This window comes from Gobio gobio, assembly GCF_949357685.1.
Source record: "Gobio gobio genome assembly, chromosome: 3".
NCBI classification, from domain to species: domain Eukaryota; kingdom Metazoa; phylum Chordata; class Actinopteri; order Cypriniformes; family Gobionidae; genus Gobio; species Gobio gobio.
This window is the reverse complement of record NC_137099.1, coordinates 43,354,754-43,373,914: the sequence shown is the minus strand read 5'-3', so window position 1 is coordinate 43,373,914 and position 19,161 is coordinate 43,354,754. Positions and strand designations below refer to the sequence as shown.

The 19,161-nt window shown below is 36.6% G+C and overlaps 1 protein-coding gene across 2 annotated transcripts; it reads right to left on the bottom strand.

Annotated features, from left to right (window-relative positions):
- Nucleotides 1-5,556: 5,556 nt before the first annotated feature.
- htra3a (HtrA serine peptidase 3a) lies at nt 5,557-18,313 on the bottom strand. Of its 2 annotated transcripts, XM_079811566.1 has the most exons (10): nt 17,566-18,313; nt 14,622-14,721; nt 14,028-14,250; nt 11,858-12,052; nt 11,725-11,757; nt 10,973-11,087; nt 10,660-10,719; nt 7,009-7,066; nt 6,762-6,857; nt 5,557-6,378 (listed from the first exon to the last, which is right to left on the bottom strand). In XM_079811566.1, the coding sequence occupies exons 1-10, from the start codon at nt 17,981-17,983 to the stop codon at nt 6,210-6,212; spliced, it is 1,467 nt and encodes a 488-aa protein (XP_079667692.1). In that variant the 5' UTR covers nt 17,984-18,313; the 3' UTR covers nt 5,557-6,209. The 2 variants fall into 2 exon arrangements, with proteins under 2 accessions (XP_079667692.1, XP_079667693.1); XM_079811567.1 differs by lacking the exon at nt 10,660-10,719 and having other exon boundaries at nt 17,566-18,302.
- Between the last annotated feature and the right edge of the window lie 848 nt (nt 18,314-19,161).

Here is a 19,161-nt window from a genome sequence, read left to right as displayed (position 1 = left end):
ATGTTGCTCGGAACTGCACCAAGAATTTCACCTGCTGTTGCACTTGTGTACATGGCTGTGTGACAATAAAGTGATTTGATTTTGATTTTGATTACACTGACTTTTGGCCCTCTACAGCAGTTAAAAACAAAACTGTGTAGATTAAAGGGTTAGTTCACCCAAAAATGAAAATTCTGTCATTAATTACTCACCCTCATGTCGTTGGACACCCGTAAGACCTCCGTTCATATTCGGAACACAAATGAAGATATTTTAGTTGAAAGCTGATGCTGAGAAAGGCTTCACACAGGCCTCCATTGGCATTCAGTACATTGACACTTCCAAGATCCATGAAAGGCACTTAAAACGTCGTTACAAAGTCTATCTCACCACAGTGGCTCTACAATAATCATACAATGCGACGACAATAGTTTTTGTGCGCAAAAAAAAATCAAAATAACACCTTTATCCAACTTGTTCTTGTCTTCCGTGTGCGCCTCCACGACGCATGCGCGAGAATATGACGTAGCGCCGGTGTTCGGGAATCGATGAAATACACACTTAAGCCCCATTTTGAGCACTACGCCGAGACCTAAAGCACGATCAATGTAGAATCCAACAGCTTAGACACGCGCGTCTTCCTCTGCTCGTAAACAAATCGCTTCTGGGTCATATGTCCGAACGCCGGATCTGCGTCATATTCTCGCGCATGCGTCGTGGAGGCGCACACGGAAGACAAGAACAAGTTGGATAAAGGTGTTATTTTGATTTTTTTTTCCGCACAAAAACTATTGTCGTCGCATTGTATGATTATTGTAGAGCCACTGTGGTGAGATAGACTTTGTAACGACGTTTTAAGTGCCTTTCATGGATCTTGGAAGTGTCAATGTACTGAATGCCAATGGAGGCCTATCTGAAGCCTTTCTCAGCATCAGCTTTCAACTAAAATATCTTCATTTGTGTTCCGAATATGAACGGAGGTCTTACGGGTGTCCAACGACATGAGGGTGAGTAATTAATGACAGAATTTTCATTTTTGGGTGAACTAACCCTTTAAATAGTTAAACAATGGCCACGTCTCTTTTCAAATAAAATATGAGTCTTTAAAAGCGTCTCTTTATGGACATATTTTTATATGTACTATATTAAAATAGACAAATCTCTTCTTCAATTGGACAAACATTCAGTCATGTCTGCAACTTGACAAACACGTTGTCAATGAATTTATTATGCAATTTTGGTCACACTTTAGATTGGGGTCCAATTCTAACTGACTTTTGCCTCAATAAAATCCTAATTACAGCTTATTAATCGTTAGTAAGGTAGTTCGTTTAGTTTAGGTATTGGGTAGGATTAAAGGGTAACTTCAGTGATTTAGCATTAAGCTTTGTATTTAAACTGGGTCATGTAGTAGAAATGTGAAATTATTTTTTTATTTGGTGCCTTCTAGACCGAGAAAAGACAGAAAATGTATTTCTGTCTCATGTGGATGAAAGACAACTCCCAGAATGCACTTGCTTCGCTGCCCTACGAGGCCACTCCGTACACGTCGTTTTGAACTTCATAGTAATACAATCATTTCGTTCAGTTAGAAAATAAACACTACAATTAAAAACGGAACGTGTCTTTTCACTAAAGTATGAGTGAGCCGAACGTAAGTCACAGCACAGACGCAGCAGTGTCAGATTTCATTCATCACGAAGAGCTGAGAAGAGCTGAGGTAACGTTAAGCGCCAGTCTGGCGCCTTATCAGATCGCATATGGAAGCTAAACTATCACAGGAATTCATTGAAAAATTTAAACACTCACTCACGATCCGTTATGAATGTCTGTGCGGCCGTCTGTGTCTTACATTCTGTGTGTGAGATCTCTCCCCTATGGGCGGGTTGAAAACATGCGGAACAGCTCCTTCTACTGGCTGTAGTCTTTAGCCTCTGGCCAAAAAATCCTCCGATGACGCAAAATGATGATATTTATATAATAAATAATTCTATCTCAGAGGGACATGAGGGGGGAAAGTACCATAATTTGAATATACTACCGGGTTATGATACAATGCCTAATGCTAAATCACTGAAGTTACCCTTTAAGCGTTGTAGAATATGGTAATGCAGATGGCATTAATATGTGCTAGTATTAAAGTCCCAGTGAACCGGAAGTTGCAACCAACTTTATTTCAGTGATTTGACGTATTTCCGAGAGAAACGGAATACTAAATGAGCAGAACAGAGGGCGTGGTTTGTTTTTTCCTCCCTGTGACCTGATTGGATATAGAAACGTAGGCGTTTCATTCAGAAAACGCACCTCCTCGCCATCTCTGTTTATTAGCTTGCGGGCAGCAGACTGTCAGTTGGATGGGCGTGTTTAATGATGGCATGTCGGTGTCGAAGCCCAAGCCGTCAAACAGACGTCATCAAAAAAGGCCTACCAATGTAGAGGGGAGGAGCATTTTCAGATTTTGATTAAAGATTACGAAGCCAAATAATTTTTTGATGCGGATTGACTTGCACGGATGGATTGTTCACCACAGAACTAGCAATTTGCGCTAACAAAGTAAATATGATCAATTTTGATTTCACAAGGACTTTAAGCACATATTCATATTAAGTATTAATAAACAGCCAATATTCTATTCATATTTTGATAACTAGTTTTGAAGGATTTAGTTCACATTCAAATGAAAATTACCCAATGATTTACTCAGCCTATATGACATTTTCTTTCTGATATATATATATATATATATATATATATATATATATATATATATATATATATATATATATATATATATATATATATTTATATATATATATATATATATATATATATATATATATATATATATATATATTATATATATATATATATATATATATATATATATATATATATATATATATATATATATATATATATATATATATATATATAAGTGCATCTTTTTTTACTACAAGACAATTTATTTAACCATTTTCATAAGCTTAAGGGATCTTAAAGAATTTGCTTTAATGTGGCTCCCTCTAGTGGACAATATTGGTATTATCAAAGTGGCCTTCATCTCTGAATAACGTTGTTGATTTTCGAATTGATATTATATTTTTGAATGATTGTAATTTATTAATGATTACTTTACTAGGCCTACTGATACACCACACTAAACTCAAATTCACTGATTGGTACCTGCTTTAACAGTAGAATTTTTAACTTCCATTTTTTTTAGCTAAGCAGTAATGATACATTATTATATCACTTATTATTTAAAAATTGCATTTAGTCCTGTATAACTGTGATTCCGTTTGTTTGCACCCCTCAACATTTTTTAACACCAGCCGCAACTGCACGGTAGGCCTATACTTCCGTGAAAATAACTTCCAACACAGCCTTACAACAACCATCATGAAATGACCCTTCACAATATAAAGCTTTACAATGAACTAGAGCTACTTATGATAGTTTATCTGTTCAATAACATACCTTACTCACCAGTTGAAAAATAAAAACGCCATCTCCGCGTCGCTTTTACACCATTTCAAATCCCTCCGGTCTCTCCATCTCTGAAAAACCAAGCCCATGTTGATTATCGTTTTATTGTGAGCTGTTCTCTTTTTCCAGGAGATCTCCTCTGTTCTGAGTTTTTGTTTGTTGTTGTTGTTGTTGTTGTTGTTGTTGTTGTTGTTGTTGTTGTTGTTGTTGTTGTTGTTGTTGTTGTTGTTTTGTTTTGTTTTTTGGTGATTCTTCGGAGGTTGGAGATCGATTTAATTGCTCCATGTCAACCTTCTCGCTCGTTGTGACAACTGTAACCCACTGCCACAGCAGCACCATACACAAATATATGAAGAGACAGGAACGGGCAAGTGCAATTCCTCATGAAAACCATCAGACAGGTCTAAAATATAAAAACTTATAGGCTTACCATAGTGAATTAGGTTAAGACAAAACATTTTAGAAAAAAGGATCGATGATGTATTGATTACTTATTAGTAAATTTAGTTAATTTTGAACAAAAAAAAGTTACATGTAGGCAGAAAGACAAAACATTTTAGGAAAAAGTATCGATGATGTATTGACTACTTATTAGTAAATTAAATTTAGTTAATTTTGAACACAAAAAAAAAGTTACATGTAGGCCTACCTTTAAAAAGTGTAATAGTAAATTATATGGTGCAGGACTTGCCAACCAGGCCTACATTAGCAATGGTAGAATATTTGTAAATGTGCAGCCTGAAATTCAGACACTTTTAGTCATGTCTTGTCCATATGCCATTTGCAACATCATCTTAGCAATAATTTTATTGCTGTGACATGTGCTATGTGTCCAAATAACTCTATAAACATAACCATAAAGGACTCTGTAAAGTGTAATAATATTTGTCTCTATTTTCTTTCTAGTAAATAACATATTGACCAAGATACACAAACACTTTGCTTCTAAACGGCCTCAAAACAGAGTAGAGAGGAACTGGCATGTGAGTCAGAATGTGGACACGTGTTCAAACGCTAGCCTACTTCCAGAAAAAGGTTGCCTGTGGTGTGGACTTGAACTTGCTATCTAGTCAAGACAGGATGCATCAGATATTAGGCATCCTTCCAGTCAGATAATATTATTATTTTTTTTTTAATTATTTATTTTTAAAACAGTGTTTGACATTCGCCCACTTTTGAGGGTAACAACATATTCATAAAAAAAATCTGATTCCTATATTAGACAGCAACAATGTGTAACTCTATGCACCTAATATTATTCATTCAGTTTGTTTTGCACCAACTGATATGTCTGGAGAAACTAAATCAAATGCGTTATATTTTGTTTGCACTTTTTGTGTAGATGAGATGTGTTTGTTTACACAGACTTGTCACATTCCACCACTGTGCCAATCACACCTACCTGTCTTCAGGACAGTGATGGAGTCACTGCGGCTTTGCTAGTTTTTTTGGATTGTGCCTTGATGAAATAACAGTGCAAAACTGCTCTTGACTGTCTGAGATCACCGTAAAAGGAAAGTAGATTGAGAACATCTTATCCAGCAACATTCTTTAAATTTTATTTTGAGAAACTATAAACTGTGATTTATTAGAAACGGGGAGTTCTGGATAGCAGCATGCTATTTCATAACATCTGTCTGTGATGATTTAGGATGATGACCACTGACCAGAGAGAAAACAGTTCTAGGAAGTAGAGTGTCCTCTCATCTTCAACCCAGCCAAGATAAAAGTATTTCTTTCCCCATATTACTATTTCTATTTCAACAAGCAAAGATATGAAACTGCACTTATTTTTTCCTTTTCAGTCTGCTAACCATGATATGCAGAACACTTGCTCTGAATGCTGCACATGCTGGAAATGTTGAGTAAATAAGCCATAAAGAATTTTGTATCGTGCTTGAATGAATCAGCAGTTTTGAAGGAATCGGTTGAGTGAATGATTCAAATGAGTCACTCAGACTTTCACTTGTCATCAACTATTGGTGTAACAATCTAATCAACGATCTAATAAAGAGGCAATCCCCACCAGATTCTTCAACACGCCAACACAAACAATACAGTAAACATATAATAAGTAAATATAAAAACAATACATTTAGCTCTTTTTATTTATTTCTCATTAATAACATTGACATGGGGGGGGGGGGGGGGGGTACCAGGCCATAATGACATTCAAAAATGTTCATTGTAAATGTTAAAACAGTGCTAGACAATAGATAGCTATTCAAGAGTAATTAATAGTCATTCATCAAAATACATTTATTGTGCAAATAATTTGCATTTAATAAACTAATAAACAATCAGCATTTGCCTTTACAAAAGCTGTGTGCAAAGAATACTGTGACTGGTGCATTTCCTGTAAGTAATTAAATCAAATCAAATGAAAATGATACACTTAATGTGCCATAAGCATTCAGTAGCGTAAATCTAATTGGTAAAATTACTCTTTTTTTTTATTTCTAAATGATAATTGATCTTTATTGTGAATACCAAGTCAGTCCAGACAGAAAGGCACTGTATTGCTTTGGAGTTAGAATGGCATTAATTACAATTAATTCATATATTAAAAATGATGAAAATGGTCTGAAGATCCAGTGGGCATTCTAGGCAACTGCATTTGTCCTTTGAAGCTCAGATGCAATATTAATTGTGCTTTAATTCCTTCACATTTTCATCCAGCTGTAGAAACTCAAGCACACTTCAGTCTCTACCAATCTCCATTTGGTTCCACATCTCTGCCACTGTCACTGCATAAGGATATGAGGTTCGATGTTAAATAGTAGATCATCATTACCACGCCGAACTTCCAGAAGGAGGGGCATGTCTCCCTGAATCGCCTCCTGTAATTCTCCAGTGTTGAACAATGGATGGCCGTTTAGCTTCACTATAATATCACCTGTTTCAAGCCCACCCCTGTGAAGAGGAACCAATGAAAGGAGAATGTCATGTGATTAGTTTGTGATAAATAAAAATGCAGTTGGTTGATGTAGCAACAACGTATGTAACAGCATGTAAAAAATATCACATGCTCAAAATCATTTTAAAAAGAAGAATCTGGGGTGAAAATAAATAGTTAATGTTTGGCTTAAGGCCAATTCACACTGCACTGATAGACGTAGACCAACGGCGAGTCACCAGATCATCTTGTCGGGCATTCTAAATACGATTCAGCGTGTTCAATAAGTGAAAACAAGCTCCAACAGGGGTAACACACTGATCCAATAAAACCCGACGAAGTGTCTGTTGCCGTCTCTCGGAGTCTGTTGGTGCAGTGTGAATTGGCCTTTAGACATTACTTCTGAGCTGGGGAATCCGGGACAACTTCATGGACAAGAATTCCACTGCCAATATCTGGAAAGTCTGGATGGTGCCATTTTAACTCCTGGACAATTCTGAGGAAAAGAAGAGAAATACAAGAGATCTGAGGGTAAATGGATGCAGACAGAGATTTCTCCTTTCAGAAAGCTTACTGATTGTACCTGACACTAATACATGTGAAAAATCCTATTTAAAAAAAGCTGTTTTGTTGTTGATATAACATACTTCTCCGTTAAAGTGACCATTTTGATTCCAATAAACCTTTTCTTGGGGCCTTTTATATCTGAAAGAGAAATTATTAGTTTTAGATATTTGTACAATTTAATAGTGTATTCTAGTCCTGCCGGAAAGATTGTGTTTAGGAGTTAAAATCAAAGTAAATGCGATTGGGAAATTCATGATAGATTTTTTGTTGAATTGGTTCACTGCCATCATTATGTGAACGCACCTTCCGACGTAATTATGACTTCCCAACTCATAAATACAAACTTCCCAGGAGGACTTGAAAGCACCATCATATCACTGTAGTACACAAACATGAGTTTAGTACAAATATTTGCATTGCAATGTGAAACTGAACAAAATAGCGCTTGTCTTTTCATTTGTTAGCAATTTTTATCAAACACCGAAGCAAATAGTTATATTGACTTGCAGTTAGCTAGTAGCAGGTTACTTGGGCAAATTCATGCATAGTAGTTTTCCAGAATGTTTGATAATCAGTTTAAAGGGGTACTTCAGCGCTTGGAAGATGAATGTGTATTTAAACTGGGTCATTTATGTAGTAGAAATGTGAAATTATTTTTGAATTTGGTGCCTTCTAGACTGAGAAAAGACAGAAAATGTATTTTTGTCTCATGTGGATGAAAGACAACAACTCCCAGAATGCACTTGCTTCGCTGCCCAACGAAGCCACTCCCAAAGCCACGGCTACTGGTTATCACTTGCCCACCATTACACCACCCCCACCGTCATTTAGTTTTTCATAGTAATACAATAATTTAGTTCAGTTAGAGAATAAACACTACAATTAAATTGTGTCTTTTAAATAAAAAATAAATAAAAAATAACGTGTGAGTGAGCCGAACGAAAGTTGCGGCACAGACGCAGCAGGAGTCAGATTTCATTCATCTCGAGAGCAAAGAGCTAAGCATAGGTAAGCGCTAGTGATGCGCGAGTCGTTTCATAACCCGCGGACCCCGCGGGTAACCCTCGTCGAGTTGGGGCAGGGAAAGAAATTGTCACTTTATTTGCGGGGCGGGTTGGGGCGGGTCATTAAAAACTAAAAGAAAAAATTGAATCCATGCAGGCTATGCTGCGTGCAATTCCCTATAGCCTATTTGAAATATTTGAGAATATCTATTTTCATATTTTATTAGGTTCTTGAATCTTTGATAAGGTTACAATACGAAGCCTGTAGCAACGTTTGCGTGATGTCCCCAAACCTTTGGCGTCATGTGACACATCACGAAAGCAGCGCGCCAAGCAGCTCCCGCCACCAGCAGCAGCCACGACAACAAAAACGGAGAGATAAAAGTTAAGATGGAAGACGAGGTGCGGGAGAATCCCGGCCTCAAGCGCATCAAACGAGCGCACCTTCAGCTCTGCTGGCCAGGTGCTAGAGTCTAGCCGAAATAGATTAAACCACAGTACAGTGGATGCCATTCTTTTTTTGCACAGCGAACGTAAAAAAAGGCTAGATGAACATTTCCGTTCAGTGGTTATGTAGCGCAGGCTGTAAAATAGTTTGACCTATTAGATGAATACAAACGCTGTTTTGATGAAAATGAAATGTTGAAAATGTTTATCATTATCTTGTTATTAATATGACCTGATTTATGGTTCATATTCATAATAATCGTATGATGTTTTACAGGGCGATGTTTCCAAGCCCTTTCAGGCTGAAATAAAGGCTGTTTTCTTTTACATTACAATGCCTAGTATGTCTATTTAACCCTCTGGAGTTCTTCGGTCATTTCTGACCAAATTTTTTTTTTTTAAATGTTAAAAATCGTAACTTCATCGGAATGGTCCGAAACTTGGTGACTTTATTGGTACTTGGTATATGAACACCCAACAAAATTGGGGACAGGATTTGAAAGGTTTCTAAGTGGTCGTAAAAAAAATAGTCACACTCAGGACCTTCGGGTCAAAAATGACCCCCATAGGAAATGAATGGGAAATTGGCAAAAATATGAAAATACAGAGTTTTTTTTGTGCATACAATCTACAAATCAGCCAGGATGCAGACAAAAAGGACTCAACAGTGAAGGGGTGAATCTCTAAAACATCAAGAGTGCAAAACAGACAAAAAAACTCACACACACACACACACAAAACCACAATTAGCTTTTGGAATGGCACGCGTTCATTTTGTGTGTGCGTGTGTTTTTGTGTGTATAAGTGTGTGTGTGTGTGTGTGTGTGTGTGTGAGTTTTTTTTGTCTGTTTTGCACTCTTGATGTTTTAGAGATTCACCCCTTCACTGTTGAGTCCTTTTTTTGTGCATCCTGGCTGATTTGTAGATTGTATGCACAAAAAAACGAATTTCCCATTCATTTCCTTTGGTGGTCATTTTTGACCCGAAGGTCCTGAGTGTGACTATTTTTTTTTTACGACCACTTAGACTTTTTAAATCCTGTCCCCAATTTTTTTGGGTGTTCATATACGAAGTACCAATAAAGTCACCAAGTTTTGGACCATTCCGATGAAGCTACGATTTATTTAAAAAAATTATAAAACGCAAGATCCACTATAGTGGTACAAATGTGCTATTGCGTAATAAAAATGCTCAATGTGTCCAATGGATGGCACCGATCTCATTTAAAAAATTGCTTTCATGAGGCCTAGGCTTGACTCTAAAATGAAATACAGCTTTAATTAAAAAAAAAATAATTATATATATATTTATATAAATGTTTTATTATATTCAATGGGAAAAAATGGGTCATAATTATTGCATAAATATTAATTATAAATCATAAAATATCCAAACACCAAAAAAGAAAAGAAAAAATATTATTGAACAAAAATATATTTCATTGATTTTACTCAAATCTTTTTTATCTTAATCCCGCCCTCCGGGTCTTTTTGACCCGAAGGTCCTGAGTGTGACCCATAAATGAAGAACCCCAGAGGGTTAATGGTTGCGTGGGCGGGGCGGGTTGTAAAAATAGATACAATGGTGCGGTGCGGGCTAGGGCGGGCCAAATCATTTCATAAAAGCGGGACCCGTGGGTTGGAAAAAAAGCCGACCCGCGCATCACTAGTAAGCGCTGCAGTCATTCACGGCGCGTGTCCAGACCAGTTTCAGATTGCATATGGAAGCTTAACTTTCATAAGAATTCATTGAAAAGTTGAAACGCTCACTTTGCTCCGCATTGCTCCGTTATTAATGCCCGATCCGAGCGGCCGTGCGCATTTACATTCTGTGAGTGAGATCCCACCCCTATGGGCGGGTTGAAAACATGTGGAACAGCTCCTTCTAATGGCTGTAGTCTTTAGCCTCTGGCCAAAAAATCCTCTGATGACGCAAAATGATGATATTTTTTCCCGAAATAAAATGCATAATTCTCTCGTCTCAGGGGGACATGAGGGGGGAAAGTACCATAATTCGAATATACTACCGGGTTTCTACTGATACAAAGCTTAATGCTAAATTGCTGAAGTAACCCTTTAACAACCTAATTCAGCATTCCGGCCTAAAAATCTACAATACTGTATACATCTACATTAGCTCCTCTTGCAAACTAATTTAATGGTATGATGGACCAGTTAAATTTCTATTGATTTTGTTATAGCTTGCATGTTTGATGTCATTAGGTGTTTGATGTCACTAGCAGCTAGCTAGCAAAGTGAAATTTGCTAGCGATTACCTCACCTGAGGCAGTCTTCACAGCTTGAGGCTGCGTGAAGTTTGTCCTGACTACCCTTTGTTTGACTGAAATCAAAGTAAATGACACCAATAATGTAATGAACAGGCTCTTTCATGCAGTGTTTGTGTTTTGTAGCCATTTTGTTACAGTTGGCAGAACATAACTTGATAGGTTGGACTCACAAACACCTAATTTCTTGAATGAAAGTTGAATGAAAATGAAATGATCTATTTGCAATTAAAGTTTCTAAAATTTGTGTTGATGAGTTATTTTTGGAATTACCAAACTAATTGCATTACCTCTGTGCATGATGCTTACCTTTTTGCAGTTTATCATTGGATTCATCAAGGAACTTATTGATTCGGTCTGATGGAATGGCAAAAGAGATTCCTGCAGTAACTTTCAGTGTGTTTATTCCGATCACCTCACCGTCCTAACATGACAGAAATATTATGTAAAAAGCTAGCAATATTAAATGTATCTAACCCAGTGTCCTCTTAAAGGGATAGTTCATCCAAAAATAAATATTACCCCATGATTTACTGACCCTCAAGCCATCCTAGTATATGACTTTCTTCTTTCAGACGAACATAATCAGAGATATATTAAATAATGTCCAAGCTTTATAATGGCAGTGAATAGAGGATTAGATTTTGAACTGAAGCCCAAAAAAGTGCATCCATCCATCATAAAATACATCCACACGGCTCCGGGGGGGGTTAATGAAGGCCTTCTGAAGCAAAGCAATGTGTTTGTGTGAGAAAAATATTCATATTTAAAACTTTAAAAACTAAAATAACTAGCTTCCGGTACACGGCCTCTGCAAGTCAATTTACGCCAAAAGAGTAACCACTGATGCGATTTAAAGGAGTATAGCGTAAACTTTGATGCTTCAGAAGGCATTATTTAATATATTAGGACATTATTTAATATATCTCCAACTGTATTCGTCTGAAAGAAGAAAATCATATACACCTAGGATGGATTGAGGGTAAGTAAATCATGGGGTAAGTTTCATTTTTGGGTGAACTATCCCTTTAATCTAGACGTAAAACTCCATTCAAACTCACCAGATTGATAAGTGGACCTCCTGAGTTTCCATACTTCCCATTGATGATAAAAGAGAGAGAAATAGACCATCAATTTCAGGCAAAACATCTATCAAACAATTGTTGTAGCCTCAAAACGCTTATTTCGTCTTACATTGATGATAGCATCGGTCTGGATGTAGTCCATGTCAGAGTCACGGATGCCGAGCTCTTTCCCATCTCTCTGTGTTGTGCTGACGATGCCTGTTGTGACTGTGTTCTGAAGAGCAAATGGGCTGCCAATGGCAACCACAAACTCACCAGGCCTTAGGTCAGCAGACTGACCCAGTGATAACACTGGTAATTTTTTCTAGAGATAAACAGAACCATTCATGCTAATTAAATCAACTGAAATGTGATTCAGTCCAAATGTTTTCTGTTTGGTCAAAAACACGGATTACCTCAGGAATGAAACACCACTACATTACTCAATATTAACTTATTTGTATTGCATTGTTGTATATCACACTTCGCAATCGTCCTCTTGGTCTGAAAAGCAGCACGGCTGTGATTAGGTCCAGCCTCGTGCCTATGGCTGAATCACAGCTATCCCAGCCAGCATGTGACTGACGTTCAGTCGTGTTGAAATGTAGTTCAAATAATGTCAGTTATTTCCCTGTCAAGATGTGCAACTTACATTTTTTTACACACTTCACGCTGTGCTACCACATCTGGCAGCTTCTTTTGTCAGAACACCAGCTGGGATGGTGATATGAACAACAGCACTCATGCTCATGTAATATTGCTTAATTGATAACACTACCTGAACAAACTGGTCCGATTTCATTACTTTCAAAGATCAAATTTGAAAAACAAATCAGATTCGGGTGCAGTGTGGAAAAAGTTTGAGGCTGCAGAGTAAGAGATGGGGAAATGACATCAACTACTATAAACAGAAAGAAAATATCAGCAAGCATTCCAGACTCTGACATGGGAACATTCTTCAATTTTTGTTCCCAAAGCAGTCTCTACTCTGAATAGTTTCTCTTTGATAGTCAATCAAAAATGGGCTACAGAAATATTGCCCTAGACAGTTTACGCATCTCCATAATCAGATCCATATGCATCAGGAAACAAAACACCTCTTACAACACAACACCTAAATTCTCACATACAAATGTAGGTCAGCATGTCCAAGTGTGTCTAGATGAGGCTTGCGTGATATAAACCATCTGTCTCTGGAGTCATAAACATGGGATTTACGAGTCAAAGGTGTTGCCATTTTTGGATGATTTGTGCTGAGTTTTTATACTTTGCAATGCTATGAAACTCTGGACTACTGGCTAATAGGCTTAGTGTCGGGAAACTTCACCATTAAGACAAATGTAGTGACAGCAAGAAAGGTTGAGGATTAAACTTTTGCAGCCTCAAGGCCTTCTTCCACATTTACAAAAGGAAATAAAGGAGACCAGGGAAACACTATAAAATATGAAAAATAAGGGAAAACACGAACGGTCCTATTATTCTGAACTGTCACCCCCGTTTTTGAGCATGACTTGAAAATGCACAACTCAAACGTATGTTGTAATTCATGAATGCTATCTATGGAATAGAGAACTAACTTTAAAGACACTCAGCAGATTGTTGCTGAAGCACATCAAAAAAATTAAAGTGTAAAAAATTTACAGAAGTTTAGGTTTACTGTCAAACAAATGTACTGTACCACTAAACATTCTTTTATTTATACAAAATATATATTTTTACAAAATATTTTACTATAAAATCAAAGCCATATGTATAGCCAAGTTGTGTTCCAAATTTGAAGTTGATATCACAAAAATTGTGTTTAGGCGCTATACCAAAAATAACTAACAGCTGTCACCCACATTCCATTTAATTTTTTGATGCCTTTTCATGTTAACAAATTAATACATTTCTGTCACAATATCACTTCTATCACAAAATAGTTGCCAAATGTGGAACCTTATGGAAGTCTCAGACATTTCCATATTGGCAGAAGTGAGAAACTTGAGAGATATGCTTAAATATCTTCTAAATGCGAGTTTTGTCATTGTTTTGGAGCACACTAGCTTATAGATAATAGTAAGACTAACATATTCATATTAAAAGCCAAAAAAACTTAATTTTGATTTCATGGGGATTTCAAAGTATAGCCTACCATTTCCCTGTAACACAATATATATACGATTTTCCCGGGATGAATTTTTAGTTTTTAAGCTTTCGAATGATACCTAATTTATGATTATTAACCTACTAAAATATGTGATAGGGGGAAAAGGCAATAAATAAAGAGCAGCAATCGTCTCTCAAGCTGCAATTCTCACCTTTGGATTAATTTTGATAGTGGCGATGTCAGACTTCCTGTCGATGTCTCTGATGGAGGCTTCATAGGTGTGGCCATCGTGTAGCTGCACTTGTAGATGCTGGCGGCCCGTTACTGTTGCACTACTAGCTACCACATGAGCATTGGTCACAATCAGACCTGTCTGTGTCATTATGAATCCAGAACCGCTTGACAAAGGTACATGACGGCCAAAGAGTGGATGGCTGGACACAAACATTGAAAACAGTGGTCATTGCATGAATAAGGGTGAAAATATTACAATCATATTTTATATTGCTTGAAAACAAAAACTTGCTGAATACATAATAGTTTGATGTAAACTAAGAGTAATAGCATCCTTGCACTGGCCTACACTACGTGACTATGATTTCAACAGAAAATCGAAAGAAGATTTCATACCAAAGCAACTGTTGACTATCAGTGAGGTGAAATGAGTAGATTACTAAAGTATTCAATTATATAAAAGCTCCTTTTTCCCTTTCTTTTATCAGGTGCAAAAATGACAAATAAATATAACTATCACCAGTAAAAAACAACATCTTAAACAGCGATAGAAGACCAGAATTGTACTTACTTGAGGAAGAGCTCGACGTGTACCACAGCAGGAGCAATCTTCTCCACAACATCAGCAATGAAGTTAAACTTATACCTTGGGCTGTTCAGATGTGCAGGACCTATACTAGCAGGAAGAATATTAATATATTAGTTTTTGGTAAATATCATAGGTATACACATGCAAATGTATACTAAATCCATATTTTAAGCAAATCCTTCTCAAATAATTTATCTTTTATTGGCAGAATAAGTGGCAACCAAAATTTAAATGCATAGTAATTAATACACTACCGATCAAAAGTATGTTTTTAAAAGAGGTCTCTTATGCTCACCAAGTCCTTTGCATTTATTTGATCAAAAATACAATAAAAACATTAATATTGTGAAATATAAATGCTATTTAAATAAATGTGTTCTATTTAAATAAATTGTACAATCTAATTTATTTCTGTGAAGGTAAAGCATTATACAGTCTTCATTTTCACATGATGGATCATTTTTAAATTCGCTGATTTTATGCTTAATTCCGTTATTATGGGTTCCCAATTATTAATAATGGTTCTTATTATTATTATCTATGTTGAAAAAAGTTTTTGCTGCTTAATATTTTAGTGGAAACCGATCAATTTGTTTCAGGAAAATGTGATACAAAAAATGTTGAAAGTTAAAAAGAACAGCATTTCATTGAAATAAAAATCTTTTGTAACAATACAAATGTCTTCACCATCACTTTTGATTAATTTATTGCAGGGGTTTTCAAACTTTATGATGCCAAGGACCCCCAAATATGATGAACTTTCCTGAACTTTCCTATGATGACCCCTTCCTAAAATCCATCTATTTTTATGTACGAAAAAACATTTAAACAGATAAATAGTAAGTGTGACATTATAAATACAACATATTGTTTGCCAACTTAAATTGGCTATTAATGTTGGATGTATAAACCCGAAGAATAATATTTTCAATTAAAAAGTATTTGTTTAAGCAACTTTCACAATAAATGTATGCAAGTAGCTAACGTACTGCGTTAAGAAAACTGCCTTACAACCACAGTGAGCTCATTAAAGATACAAAGCATATACAATTCTGGAAGAATATACAGCAAGAAAGGAGATAAACATTTAGTCTTTTTATTCCCTGAAATTTTCTGGGGACCCCTTAGAACCTTCTGGAGGACCCCTGGGGGTCCCCGGACCCCAGTTTGAAAACCCCTGATTTAATGCATCCTTGCTGAATAAAAGTATTCATTTCTTTTCTTTCTTTTTCTAAATCTTACGTATACTCAAACTTTATATTAATAATAATAATATAATAAACATTATACTGTATTTTAATAATACTGTTTCTATTCCAATGCAATCTTCTTTTAAAAACATAAATGATTATAAATTAATTATTCCAAACTTTTGACAGGTACTGTGTTTTTACACAGGAATTTCCTCTGAATATACTGTATAGTCCCAGATCTATAAAAGACAAACATACTGTATGTAGGCTTCACTAACATAATCTCCCACTTAACTATCAGCAGCCTCCAAAGTGCTGCTCAGAACTAGCCCTTCTAGGTGAATGTGATTTCACCAAGTACAACATGTTTCTGGATCAACATCTTTGTTGATCGTGGAAAAGCACCCCAAACAACCAATCAGATTTGAGAGTTTACAGTTTATGTCAAGTTTAGGCTTATAACCAGGGTTAGGTGCTTCTACATTGGTGTAATTCATTGTTTCTCTTTGATTTAAGGGATCATCATGGGTAGGGTTAAGTTTAGGGGTAAGGATAGGGTTAGGACTAAATGTGTTGATCCAGGAATGTGTCTTACTTGAAAAGATCACAGTGACCAAATGTTCTAGATGTCCCATAGAGCACATAATAGAATAGATACAAGACATCCATTGTACTCATTTGGATCACTGCTCATCTGTGACTAGGTGTGTCACATTTAATACTTCCTTCACATTCTGTAGGCTGGACACAGATGGTTTTTGGGTAGCTTTGGTAGAATCTATAAACATTGTCGCATGTTTTGTTTCACACTTCAGTATAAGAGGGTTAAAGCTGCATGGTCTTAATGTTCTCTGGTTCTGAGTGAAAAAACTAAAGACCACACTGGAATAGTAAGAGGAACTAAGAGCTGTTCGCTACATCTCACTAAATATCCAAAATCACACTGGTGTTTATACTTAGTAGACATTCCAAGAAGTCTCAATCATACAAAATCAGACATCACACAGGAAGCCAAAATTAGTGGAGATATAACACCCGTCCTACAGCTGACTGACTGTTAGCCTATATATATGCTTCACACACAAACACTTAAGTCATTTTTGTTTGTTTCGCCAGTCAATACAACAGTAGTCTTATTGACATGGATGAAGCATCAGGCAAACGCCATAATGAAAATATTTCCACGTGCATTTATCACCCTTTGTTGTATCCACATTCAAAAAGGTCCAATAATAAGGGTGTTTCTATTCAGAAATGAGGTACAAATTGATACAAAAGCTGTCACTGTATGTCACTGTAGGTACTAATGTGTACCTTTGAGGTAATATTCACTCTTTAGGTACAACGGTGTAGCTTTTGAAAGGGTACTTCCAGTGATAGCTTTTGTACCTTTTTTCTGTGAGTGTAAAAAAAGGTAACTTCTGTTCAGCTGGTCATATAATTTCAACATGGCGACCACCACGATAGGGAGAACCCTAATGTATGCCATCATGTAAACTATTGCAACTTTAAGACAGGAAATACTGTCAAATGCAATTTATTAAATAAATTCAAGCAGCCATTTAAACTAACCCTTTCATATAAATAAACTTATGGTAGATAGCATGAGTTGAGTGTCATGGGTAAAGGCACATAATTGACAACTAGTAGCCCAGATACACTACAAGGCACCCATTTTGATAGTATTTAACAGAAATAGAAAAATCAAGAGGAAAAATAAATCAGTGACTGACCTGAGTTTGATGGTGCGCATGAACCCTTGTGCGTTTGGGTAATCACGGAGAGCCCTCGGTGTTGCGCTTTACGCGCGGCTGCCCTCATCTTGCACACATTACCGTAGGTCTTTCCGTCGCTGCCACACACTCTGTGAGTTGTCTTACACTGACAAACGCCTTTAGAAAGTCGCTTGCCGGCTGGAAATTTACATTCTAGCCCGTCGCCACACGGAGCATCATCCTTCCGACCGCACGACGCGCCCTCGCCCAGGCTGCAGACTAGACAGCAGTTGCAGTGGTCGGGCACATACCCGCTCGCACAGCTCGGGCTCGGACATTTACTCACATCACACCTGGATGTACATTTCGTCTTCGGCTCGGCCACGGCGAGATCCTGCGACACAATTATTGTTGCTGCTAACAGAATGACCAGCATTCTCTCTTCAGTTTTCAGGTACACTTGGTGAGAAATTCAGTCAGTGTATTAATTTAGTTAAGTAAGCTATTTTAATTCTTTGTGATAGTCATTCGAGGCCTATGATGTCTAAAATACAAAGAGCTCCGCTGACTTTTGCATAGAGCACATCACACGCTGATATGAATTTAACGTGACATGTATAGTTGCATTCCCTATTAAAAGTTCAGTCTCAGATGCTCGTTCTGATGTCGCCTGTGCTACAGTGCTGGATAAATCTCCCTGACGGATTCCCTCCGTCCACTTCACTGCTTTTGTATATCCTGCACATTCTCAGTGTGAGTGAGGTATGATGAAAGAGGCAGGACAGTGTCATTACTAAACAATGCAATAATGAGCTAATTCACATTATGTGGAAATATCACAATTTCAAGAAGTGGAAGAAAATTGCTTTCAAGCTTGAACTATATAAATATCAGGCTAGAAAATATAATAATAAATAATAATTAGTTTAAAAATGTTACTTATAAAAATGATTTTTTGTTTAATAATAGATAAAAATGAACAAACTCCCCACCGTAATAGATAAACACATTTTTTTTCTTTAACTCTGCATTATTTCTGCTGTTTTTTCTGTAACATTTCTTAGTTTTACAACACGTCTGTGAGCTTCTCTCAGCTCACCGCTTCATACTGCTATCATGCCTCCTTGTGGCGTATGCAGAAAATTGCAAAACATGTACTAATATTTAATTATGACAAGGTGATCTAGGCCCGGTTTTACAGACAGGGCTTATATTAAACCAGGATTAAGCCCTAGTTAAATTAAGACATTTAAGATTTTTAAACATGCCTGAGAAAAAAACATTAATTATGTGCATCTTTAGACAAAAACAACAGCACTGACATATTTTATATGTCAGTGCAAGTTGCTTTCAGTTAAAATAGCTCAAACATGCATTTTATTCCGGGACTAGATTTAAGCCTTGTCTGTGAAACTTTGCTTCACTGACCCCCGGTTTCACAGACAATGCTTAAGCTAATCCTAGACTAAAATGCATGTTTGAGCTGTTTTAACTGAAAGAATCTTGCACTGACAAATCTTAAAATATGTCAGTGGCATTGTTTTGTCTCAAGATGCACACCAGTAATGTTTTTTTCTTGGGCACGTTTATAAAAGTTACTTAAATGTCCTAATT